This window comes from Lolium rigidum, chromosome 3 (assembly GCF_022539505.1).
Source record: "Lolium rigidum isolate FL_2022 chromosome 3, APGP_CSIRO_Lrig_0.1, whole genome shotgun sequence".
Classification (NCBI taxonomy): Eukaryota; Viridiplantae; Streptophyta; class Magnoliopsida; order Poales; family Poaceae; genus Lolium; species Lolium rigidum.
In genome coordinates this window covers 350,869,633-350,881,694 of record NC_061510.1, presented here as the reverse complement: position 1 = coordinate 350,881,694, position 12,062 = coordinate 350,869,633, and the positions used below count along the sequence as shown (strand labels likewise).

General features: G+C 49.9%; 1 protein-coding gene across 1 annotated transcript; it reads right to left on the bottom strand.

Moving 5' to 3' along the window:
* Nucleotides 1-7,611: 7,611 nt before the first annotated feature.
* Nucleotides 7,612-8,661, bottom strand: LOC124700288 (chemocyanin-like). Its single transcript, XM_047232441.1, has 2 exons — nucleotides 8,402-8,661; nucleotides 7,612-8,044 (listed from the first exon to the last, which is right to left on the bottom strand). Exons 1-2 carry the CDS (start codon nucleotides 8,574-8,576, stop codon nucleotides 7,845-7,847), a joined length of 375 nt encoding a protein of 124 aa, XP_047088397.1. The 5' UTR covers nucleotides 8,577-8,661; the 3' UTR covers nucleotides 7,612-7,844.
* Between the last annotated feature and the right edge of the window lie 3,401 nt (nucleotides 8,662-12,062).

Sequence of the window (12,062 nt, the reverse complement as noted above, 5' to 3'; positions counted from 1 at the left end):
CAAGAGTCTTGACATCGATGGGTACAAATGGCATCATGCATTCAATGTACTTCTCCTTGATCCAAGAGTCATTTATGTGGGTGGCACCAATAAGCCGGAAGGCATTGGCAACGGTGAGAAGTCTTCCATACATGAGTTCATGATCTTCATCCGGTAGCCTCAAGAATCCTTCGGCTTTATTCTTAAGAGCATTATACTTGTTCCTCCTTGTGCTCTCACTTCCAATGCAACTAGCGGCCAAGCCGTCCCAAGCTTCCTTGGCGGTGGTGAAGTCCCGGACCCTATGCAATTCCGGAGTCCCCACACTAGTTTGAATCATGTGAAGGGCGGTGTTGTTGAGTTGACTATCAACGACTTCTCTTCTAGTCAACTTGTCGGGGTTGTATGGCTTGAAGCCCTCCATGATGATTCTCCATAGTTCATTTGAGGCACTACAAACATGAGAGCGGAACTCAAATTGCCAAGTATCGAAATTATCAACGGAAAACTTAGGTGGGTCACCCCTAATGTTCAAATGAGGCATGGGAACCGGTATATCGAGTGATTGGAAAGGTGGAGGTACTCGATTGTAGCTCTCACTTTCACTAGTTCCCTTGGGAGATGCACTTGTAGCTTTGATAGTGTTTAAGTTGTCACCTTCCACGGGTTTGGTAGATGAGGGTAAGTCCGAAGCCTCTCCATCATCTAACGCACCCGTGTCTTTTACCTCTACACTAGGTGCCTTGGGTAGGCCGGAGCCAATAGCTCGGCAATCATCTTTTTCATGCTTTCCATTTGGGCTTCCATGGAGGACTTCAATGAATTGAAGTCTTCCACGGAAACCGTCTGGGCGGCCCCTACCGAGGGCACCTCGTCCGGCATACTCTTAGGCGGTTAAGCCCGAAATAAGAGCCGAGGCTCTGATACCAATTGAAAGGATCGTATGCCGCACCTAGAGGGGGGGTGAATAGGTGCTAACCAATTTTTAGTTCTTTTTCAATTTAGGCTTGACACGAAAGGTAAATTCTCTAGATATGCAACTATGTGAATTTACCTATATGACAAGGATATCAACTAAGCAAGATATAGCTACGCAATAGGAGATAGAGTGGGATAGAGGTAACCGAGAGTGTAGCACGCGATGACACGGAGATGATTCCCGTAGTTCCCTTCCTTTGCAAGAAGGTACGTCTACGTTTGGAGGAGTGTGGTTGCTACGCAAGCCAAACCAACAGCCACGAAGGCTTCACTCGGATCTCCCGTGAGCAACGCCACGAAGGCCTAGCCCACTTCCACTAAGGGATTTCCTCGAGGCGGAAACCGGGCCTTTACAAAGTTCTTGGGGCACACATCCACAACCAAATTGGAGGCTCCCAAATCTGTAACAATACAACAATCAACAACAATACATCAACAACAAATCAACTAGGGAACCAAATAGGAACACTAGCATGAGATCCCTCAAACAAGAGAGGGGGAAATGAAGAACGCTTCGGTGAGGATGTAGATCGGTGTCTTCTCCTTCGAATCCCCAAAGATCAAGAGCTTTGGTTGGGGGAGGAAGGAGATCTTGCAAATCTTGACTTTCTTGAGGTGGCTCTAATGGAGGTGGCTTGACAGATTTCTTGTGTAATGATTGAGCAAGCAACCAAGGTAGAAGAAGGGGGTATTTATACCCCCTCTCGAAATTGAGCCGTTGCTGCTTCCGGGGGGCCGGATAATCCGGTGTAAGTAGGGGCCGGATAATCCGGCCCCCCCGGATAATCCGGCCTCCAGAACAAAAGTGTGACATTGTCCGGCCAAATATCCGGCCCATGTACTGATTCACATTTCCTCCAGGTCCTTAGCCAAAATCGAGGGGGCCGGATATTTCCAAAATATCCGGCCCGGATAATCCGGCCACGGTACAATACCGGGACATTATCCGGCCAAATGTCCGGCCCCCCTACTGAGCTGCTTTTCATCGAAGACTTAGCCAAAAACAGGGGGCCGGATATTTCAAGAATATCCGGCCCGGATTATCCGGCCTGGCCAAACTTTTCCTGTAATCTTTTGACAGACCGACCAAATCCAACACACGCAAATATGAAACTATGTAATCCCTGTACCACTTAATCAAACATTAGTGTATCACATATATTGACATCAAACACACAAAACAAAATGCAAGAGATGTTCTTTCACTCGGCCCAATCGGGGATAACCTGAAAATGCAATACTCAACTCAATCTAATGCAATCGCAACTTAGTAGCAATGTAGAATCTCATTGACATTTTACTCACCGACATGTAGTCCTCCACCGTCATCTCGTACTCGGCCTTAGCATTCTTACCGACAATGTCCGGCTTATGGACCCTCTCGCCTCTCTCCGCCCGAAGTGACCCGCGGACGTGATCCTTTGGTTGTACCACACCTGCGGTGTCAACCTCTCACAAGTCGCCCGCAAAGTCCTGTTCGCGGCCGTCTCCTCAACCTCGGGCGCCACACGATAAAAACACTTCAATCATGCAAAAAACAATTGTGAGATTCATGAGTTAGAACATTGGGGTCATCAAATATGAACGAAGCTCGAGAAAATATGTCTTACCCAAAACTTTCTCATCACGGCCTCGGCAGCCGTCGGGAAGCCTACGCCGGGGCACTCTCGTAGTCCGTCCAAGTAGTGGCTAGCTTCTTCTCGCCAGCTGGGACGAGTGCCGAGGGGATAGTACTTGCCCGGCCAGAACTTCCTAAGCAAAGCTCCAATCATGCTGCTAGGCAGGCGCCCCTTGACCCCGGAGGAAATATCCAATTGCTGCACATGAAAATCAAACATTAGCACATGAAAATCAAACATTAGTACATGAAAATCGAAATTGCCAAATTAGTACACTTACTCAGGGCCAGCAGGAATAATAAGGGTCTTCGCCTCATGGGTCTTAGGCTCCTTCCTCTCGTCGGGGACTCTCGCTTCCCCACGAATCTTCAGTGCCTTCGGCCGCCCATCCTCCTCCGGAGTCTCAAACCCGCGGCTAGAGTCCTCCTCGGCTCTAGACTCCGTCTCCGCCTCCTCTCTAGACGTCCCCTCCAAAAGAACCCGAAGCAACGTCGCTTGAAGCCGAGGGTGGTGGCTCAAAGTCCGGTCCTCCCCAGCCACCTCCACCTCCACCTCCACCTCCACCTCCTCCCAAGCCACCTCCACCTCCACCACCTCGTCCCCGTCCTCGTCCTCGTCCTCGTCCTCCTCCTCCTACCGCAAAGTCCTCGTAACGCGGATTGCGACGCGGTTCCCTCTCACTCCTTCTAACATTGTTCTTGCGTTGTTGCATCTTCTTAAGCAAGCTCGACGAGTCCTCCTTGCCGCCGCTCATATTGTTCAATCACCTGCATTGAGAAAGAGAAAACAATTAAGAAGCATGTTGAAAAATATATAAATAGTAAGCATAAAGACACTAAACAATTAAGAAGCATGTTCAAGAATATATAAATACTAAGCATAAAGATACTAAACAATAAAGAAGCATGTTGAAAAAAATATAAATACTAAGCATAAAGATACTAAACAAATAAGAAGCATGTTGAAATATAAACACATAAAAGACCCTCACCAGCCGTCATCAATCTCATCGTCAATCTCATTTTGTTTCTCCTTGCCACTATCACTATCACTATCTTTTGAGTAGTAAGTTGGATTTTGATAGACGGGTGGAGGCTCATCATCGCTATCATCTTCCACTTGTAACTTCTCGAGCATATCTATGTCCTTTAGATCCACCATCGACTCACCACGAGTTTCTCGCATCGTTCCTGAGGTCCTCTTCAAGAACACATTCTAACTCAAAGTGCCCGAAGTCCTCTTCCTCTTGATAGAAAATTCCCTCGTATGTTACGGGGTCAATGTTGTTGTAATCGTCCTCGGAGGGAATCGGTAGGTTACCATGTGGCGCTACCCGGAACACGACTTCCCAGCCGTTGAGGGCCGCTTTCTGGCATGGGTACGGCAAATAATAAACTTGCTTGGCTTGGTGAGCAACAATATAGACATCGGCTCCGGTATAGGTGGTGGAAGGCTTAACTTCAACTAACCCAATGGACTTGGTAATTCTCTGTCCTAAGGAAAAAGCCCTTCCGGCACCCCGAAAATGGAAAAACCCTCGCCCGTGGTTCGGATTGGAAATCCGCGACCGGGGCCTTGCTTCCCATCCTAAGGCCCACGCACGTGCCAAATATGGCCTCGTTCCGACAAACTATGTGGTGAAACGGGCCGTTTCCTACTCATTTCCCCTAAAAGCCATAGAACTCCGGACGAGATAGCCCTGTTCGTGAAGGGTTCTCCAAGATAATTGCCGTATCCCGGTTCCGTCTTTTGCAGTGGTTACCAGGACACATAAAATGACGCCACGCGGCTCCGTTTGCTTTGCCAACTGCGCAAAACGGGGCCGCCGGGACATGCGGTATGGCCGTACCGGGCGCGCGCGTGCACCCGTCCGCCAACGCGCGAAACGGAAAACATTTAGCACATAAAATGACGCGTCCTAGACCTAAAAACATTTTTCCCTCCATTTATTGAGCGAAGGAAAGTGTCGCCCCAGTTCAAATCCGGACAGTTTCCAGCGGATTCGGTGGGGCACCGCAGGAAGCGGGTGGGATTCCCAGATGGCTTCCGCGCGCATATGGCATGTGATAGGTGGTGCGTAGGAGGTATCCTACCGCCGCGCGGAGGTCCCGCGCGATACTGAAATGCGCACCATGTAGCTGCTTCACAAAAAAAGCCCTTCCGGCACCCCGAAAATGGAAAACCAAGTGTGGGCCCATGTATGCGGAAATCGTCAACGCCGGGTACATGCAAGGTTAGACAAACCTTACATCACACTTGTACACATATGTTAGGGACAAATGCAAGTTTTCAAGCGATTCCGACGCTCCGGTGATCTGTATCTTGGGAAACCCTAGGGCGGGGACCCCGCGGATCTACCCCTATAGCTTTCTCCGTGCGAGGGTTTACCAATGGATTTTTTTATTTGCTTTGCTTTGTTTAGGACATATGCACATGGAAACCATAGGTTTGGAATGAAATAGGCCCCGGATGAGCCGTAGCAGGAGTTTCCACATACAAATCCTGGATTTTACCAAGTGTGGGCCCATGTATGCGGAAATCGTCAACGCCGGGTACATGCAAGGTTAGACAAACCTTACATCACACTTGTACACATATGTTAGGGACAAATGCAAGTTTTCAAGCGATTCCGACGCTCCGGTGATCTGTATCTTGGGAAACCCTAGGGCGGGGACCCTGCAGATCTACCCCTATAGCTTTTTTCGTGCGAGGGTTCACCAATGGATTTTTTTAATTTCTTTGCTTTGTTTAGGACATATGCACATGGAAACCATAGGTTTGGAATGAAATAGGCCCCGGATGAGCCGTAGCAGGAGTTTCCAGCGATTCGGACGCTCCGGTGGTTTGTATCTAGGGAAACCCTAGGGGCGGGGACCCCGCAAATCTACCCCTAGGGTTAGGGTTAGGGTTAGAGTTAGGGTTAGCAATGGAATTTTTTCCTTTGTTTTAGGACATATGTACATCGATAGCAGATGTTGGGCCTCATTGGATCCCGTCGACCCGTCTACGAAGAGCGTCACTCGTGGGATCTACATAAGCCATCTACCATTTTTTTCTTTAAAAAAGTAACTATTTTTACATAATTCATACTAGTACATAAATAAAACAAACATAATATAAAGTTAATGACCAAAAAGAAAAAAAGAAAAAAAAATGTATGCCGAGGGTGGCCGTCGGCATAGGTGGGTGATGCCCTATGCCGAGGGTGGCCCTCGGCGCCTCGGCCGACGCCGTGACCGGGCCGTCACGGCCGGAGCGGGACCGGAGCAGATGCTCGTGCTACGCCGACGGCCTTGGGTACGCCGAGGGTGGCCGTCGGCGTATCCGTCTCTACGCCGAGGGGATGTCTACGCCGAGGGGCTCTTTGGGCCGCTGCCCTGGACCGGACGTACGCCGACGGCCCCGACATTTGGCCGTCGGCGTACGCCACGGCCGTCGGCGCATCGCGCCATTCCTGTAGTGATCAGGTACCGCGAACTGCTGAACCGCCAGAGATGTTTGCGGTATCTGCATCCTCTTTTACATGTCGAAAAATGCTGTGGCAGATCAGGTACGCAAAACAAGAACTGTAAATCAAGAAGTGAAGAAGAGTAGAACTCGCTCCATATTTCTGAAAGTTCATCATCACATAGATACGGCAATACACATAGTTGTTCATAGATTTGCAAAAGATGATCTCTAAACGAGTTCCAAAAACATAGATAAGGCAATACACATAGGTACTTTAACGGGACATGGGGGCGGCGGAGTTCCACGCGAAGACGTTGGAGTCATCAGAGCCGTCTGAGTTGGAGGAATATTCGGCGATTGCGTAGCATCGCCTTGCCATCTCCGATCGGATGGAGGACCTCTGAGCCTTGGCCATGTTCCTCTCCTGCTCCTCGAGTGTGTCGCCGTTGCGTTTCGCGTGGTCGCACAAATCAAAGACGACTATTGCGAGTAGGTTCCAACACGCCATATCAAGGTGGTGGCGCTCCTGCGCCACATCATCTTCGTCCTCGGAGCTTTCCATGTCGAGCGTCGGAGGGCAAAATGGTCGCCGTTGTAACTTTCAAGTTTAACACCGAGGTAAAGAATACAGAGTGGCACACTTCCAAGTGCAACACCGGCATACTATCAAGCTCACCATTGGCGTACTTTCAATTAACACGAGGGTACTACAGAAATAGACAACGACGTACTTTTTCTTATAAATCCCGTCGTTGTGCATCACATAGGGACCTATCATCCCCGCTTTTGTTTTGAAACAAGGAGAAGCCCCGAAGGGCCTGGACACCTTTTATAATTAAGCGGTACAGGTAAATTTACATCAGGAACCATATAGAAGTATAGAAATACAAATAAGCCCCTAATGTTTTGACAAAAGACCCTAACAAGAAGTTGCAAAAAGCAATCAGGTCCTCGCACAAGAAGGAGAGACAGCGGCCGTCTTCCTCAGCACTGAGGACATCACCACTTGGAAACGAGGAACGCCTCGCCAAGCTACGCATAGGGCCTCCACCTGGAGGTTGCTGGAATGCCAGAAACAACTACCGAGGAAAGGGATGACCACCAGAAGGCCAACTGAGTCGACATGCAAACAACGTCCGCCGAGAATGTAGCTCTGAAATTGGTGTCACTACTCCATCGCCGTTTGAGCTGAAGCCATAGGTTAGCCACTTGCATCCTCTTCTCAACTCCACCATGGAGAGATGCAGAGAGAAGCATGGTGAGACCCATCGCCTAGACCCGCCACGATATCAAATACAGATTTGGACCATATCTAGATGAATACTATGTTGTATTTAGATACCATACCATTGCCTACTCGAAAGATCGATGGCCGTATCGATTTTAGATGTGAAGTACAAGCATCATGTGGGTGCATTTTGTTACTCTCTCTTATTTTTAGAGATTTCGGCAGGTCAGAAATTATGTGGTTTTCGTGTTAGCCTGGTTAAAAACGCGAATCAGTGGATATTGCAATGAATACACACAAAAACAGTGGTTTCTTGCAATTTCGTCAAATATTGGTTGGTTTCCGAACTTGTGGTGGTTTTTTAGAATTAACTCGCTTTTATTTGAACATTCCTCACGTGCATCCACATAGCCAACACACACACTGTTTCTTATCCACTGTCAATCTAACACGCCCGTACTCAACAGTCGAGACACGTACAGAATCATGGAGCACACACCGTTCTAAGTAGTCTGGTTACTTGAAGGAAAATAAATCAAGTCGTTAACCGCCAGCAGCCGGCGGTGGGCGGAGGGCTCATATCCCGATCATCAGGCGGCGTTGATCGCCATCTTCATCCCGGCGCCGCAGTGGCCGGGGACGCTGCAGATGAAGTAGTTGGTGCCGCGGGAGAGCGTGACGCGGTCGTTGCCGGAGCTGTAGGTCCTGCTGCCCCTCGGTGCGCTGCAGGACCTGTACCCTGCCGCGTTCACCGCCACCACGTTGTGCGCGCCCCGCCCGTACTTGAACACTGCAGATTCAGACAAGCAGGTCACGAAACAGCAAACCATGTCGTTTTCTCTCTGTATTGCACGCGCGTGTGCCTTTTCTGTGTGTCCATTTGTTGTTAGTAGTCGACGTCTGCATATCACAGCTTTTCAGCTTCCACAAGTGGAGCACTGAGCCCTAGTGCAAACGTTTCTGGGCAGTGACACTGACAAGGATCATGCGGCCAACGTCTACAACGTACAGGTGTACAGTGCCAAGCTTGTTAGGCACAGCTCTAGGACCGGGCCAATCTTAAGACTTTCAAGTGTTAACTGTTAAGCAAATCAAACGTGAAAGCTTAGTAGAAATCAGTTCACGTGGCATGTATGAGAGCACTCACGCAGCACGTCGCCGGCGCGGAAGCGCTTGCCCCTGGACCAGCCGCCGGAGCTGAGGGTCCACCCGCCGCGGTCGCCGACGGTGTACATCTTGGACTCGGCGAGGTGGCCGTTGAGGAGCACGCAGAGGAGGACCAGCGCCAGCACGGCGCGAGCACTGCCGCTTCCCTGGGCCATCGCGAGCTTGCTACTGCGTGAGCTAGGAGAAGTGCAGGAGCAGAGAGAGCAAAGATCAGAATAGGAGTGAGTAGGAGCTGGGAACTTGAGCGGTGGTGGTGCTGGTGTGTGGTGCTCGAAGCCTCCTTTTATAGGCGCACAAGCGTACGTCTACCGGGATCGCGAAGACGACCGAGTGTGGCTAGTGGCTACACGGGTCACGGGTTACTACCCGGCGCGTGTGAATGCCGAGAGTATGATAGCCATTATAGAAGCAAGTGCGCTGCCGGTGCGTGAGAGTTCAAGGGAGAGGGAGAGTGGCGTACCCCACATTGGGCTGGGCGGCTAGCTAGCTGGGAACGTTCGTGGTCGTAGAGGAATTTACTTTGATTGAAAACCGGCCGCGGCCAACCACCCAAACAGGGAAGCGGCCATACTAGCTTTGTGCGAGCGAGTCAATGGAGCGTGGAAACCGATGACGCTGAACGACGGGTACCGACCCGGCCGCGCAGTTGCCGGTTGGGAGCAAGCTAGAGGGCGACGAGCAGTTTCCCTGTCTATGGGGTGCCCGTCTGGTACGCTTCCACTCCGATCATATGCATGCACCCTCCTGTCAATTAGGCCAAGTAGATTTATTGAGAGGAGCCCGGGAGTTCATCCTTAATTGGAGGGATGAACGCGACACGCTGCTGTAAGGGAAACGCAAGTTGTGATCGTCCTTTCTCTGTCTTTGTCCCCTCTAGAGTTTCAGAATTTCCATGCTCAATTTTCTCCACAAAAAATCTAATAAACAAGGCGATGCTTCTCTGCGTCATTAGGCATTGTATTTCAGCTGCGGGGTTTTAGGCTTCTCTAGCTGAACCCTTAAAATCGGTTACACCAATAAAAAAATTCGTTTCACGGGTCTAGATCGTATCTAGCAGATCCCTCAAAGTTTTAGAGGAGTACAATTTTTATTCCGCATGTCGGCCCGACTCTGAACTATACTCGGCCGTGGCATCTCTCTCCATTCCGTGTGGAGCTCTCCCCTGCCCGCACTGTATCGTCACTTCCGGTGACCACCAATAGCCTCAGCCACCTACTAGCTGCCCCCCTCTGATTCCCTCGACTATTGTTGCTGTCGACAGAAACATGTCATATCTCCACCGCCGATCACTACAGGAATGGTGACAGATGCCGACGGCCAGAGTGTACGCCGACGGCTTTTTATCGGGGCCGTCGGCGTACGGCCTCGCCGGGGCAGCTCACGAACCCGACCGTCGGCGTACGAACACCGTCGGCGTAGAGGAGGCTACGCCGAGGGCAGCCGTCGGCGTCACCTTGGCCCTCGGCGTAGCACCGGCATCGCCTCTGGCCCAGCCCCGGCGTCTAGGGCCGTCGGCGTCTAGGGCCGTCGGCGTCTAGGGCCGTCGGCGTCTAGGCCCCTCGGCGTCTAGGGCCGTCGGCGTAGGTCGCGTACGCCGAGGGTCAACCATACGCCGACGGCGAGGCTGGCTACGCCGAGGGACCTAGACGCCGAGGGTCTACGCCGAGGGCTGCCGTCGGCGTAGCCTACGCCGAGGGCCAGGCGTGGCTACGCCGAGGGCAGCCGGCCGTCGGCGTATGCGGCGATTCCTGTAGTGGATGTGTCGAAAAATCCAATCGCCAAGCTCGATTTGTTCCAAAACGAAGCCGACAAAGGATGGAGATGATGTAGAACACCCACATCAGAGCAAGGAGGCGCTGGAAACGAGGGAGGCTGGTCAAATCCCGACCAAGTGTTTGACTAATTGACTAGGTGCTTTTTGTTTGTGCTTTTTTCATTCCTATTTACTTTTTGGCAATCGAGTTCAACCTAGTCAATTCTGTAGTGTAGATGCATAGGTTGAGCAAGATGATCTTCGATGACTCTTCCTCAGACAAGGAGGAAGAAGCCAACGACGATGTCGACAAGGAGGAAGAAGCCAACGACAACGTCGAAATGGCCATGGCCGTGATCTTGAATGACGATTTCTGGCTGCCTAGACTAAGATCATAGTTTGGCCGTTTATACTCAATCGAGATAGAATGGAGAGCCGCGCCAAGCTTACTAGAGATTACTTCAACCACTATGCAAAACATCCGGGGAACTATATTTGCCGGCGTGCAGATGCATAAGATCGAGTCTGTTCCCTAATGGGCGCAACATAGCATAGAACTTTCAGTACATCTCCAATATGGTTCATGTTGAGCTGGAACAAGATGAAGATAAGATACTCACTCCGATTCATATTACTTGACACTAATATAGATGTATCTAGACACATTTTAGTTGTAGATACATTTATTTTAGCATCAAGTAATATAGATCAGAGGGAGTACAAAGATTCCTCGCAACACATCTAAGCATCGAGAACCCGAGAGATTCATACTCAGTTCCAAGATGATCATCTTGAAAATCACTTGCTAATTAATCCACAATATTTCCATTATTGCGCTTTTACTTTTTTAAATCATTCATGCTCTTTAGATTTGTGGTTGAACCCTGCCATGTGTTTGACTTTATTTGAACGGAGGTAGTATATGCACTAACATATATTTGTCGAAATGCAAAGTTAATAAACTGAATGTTATCCACCAATACAGTGGTGAGGCAATAGTTCAATCCTCAAATTAAAAGCTCTGAAGTCAGGTTAGCAACCCAAGTACGAACAAAATTGCTTTCAACATACTCCTCCCAAGTCAGGGGTAAGGATGGCAAATTTACCCACAGGTGTGGGTACCTGCGGGTACCGTACCCGCATGGAAAGGGTATGGGTACACTTTTATATTCATGGGTAGTACACATACCCTACTCGTTAAGTCATGTGTAGGGCACGGATATAGCTTTGTACCCACGGGTATACCCATACCCTGCCCGTTTATGGTCAATTCCTTATGTTACACGTCTACTTTTGTTGACTTATGAGTTACTATATGAAAATGGGATTTTTATATTTTTTAATTATTATGTGCTCAACTACCTATTATTGAGTTGACATAATTCATTTTTTAATCTAATTTATTATCGATAAATGTAAAATTGCGAGAAACTTGTGTACAATTTAACCTACCCACCGGGTACCCAATGAGTATGGGTATAGGTAAAGTTTTATACCCATAGGCATGGGTATGGGTAGAAGTTTGTACCCATTGATTATACGGGTATGGGTATGGTATTGCTCTACCCTGCCCATACCCTGCCCATTGCCATCCTTAGTCAGGGGAAACTATAGAGCCCCCCCCCCCCCCCCCACCACCACCAGCTTCCACCCTCCCACATCCACTCTCCTTGCCATCACCATTAGGCGCAACCAGACAAAGCCTAGTCGTCCCTGACAGCGGCGGGACTCTGCATCCCCCGTGCGCATACGTGTGTGAATGTTGTGTTGGTGGAGAACCACAATAGGGCGGCTCAGTCGCGCGGAGCGGCACGTGGGAGGGTGCTGCGTGGAGGACGACAGCCCCCTCTGGCGTTTTGGCGGTGGAGGTTGGCACACAGGGCAGCGG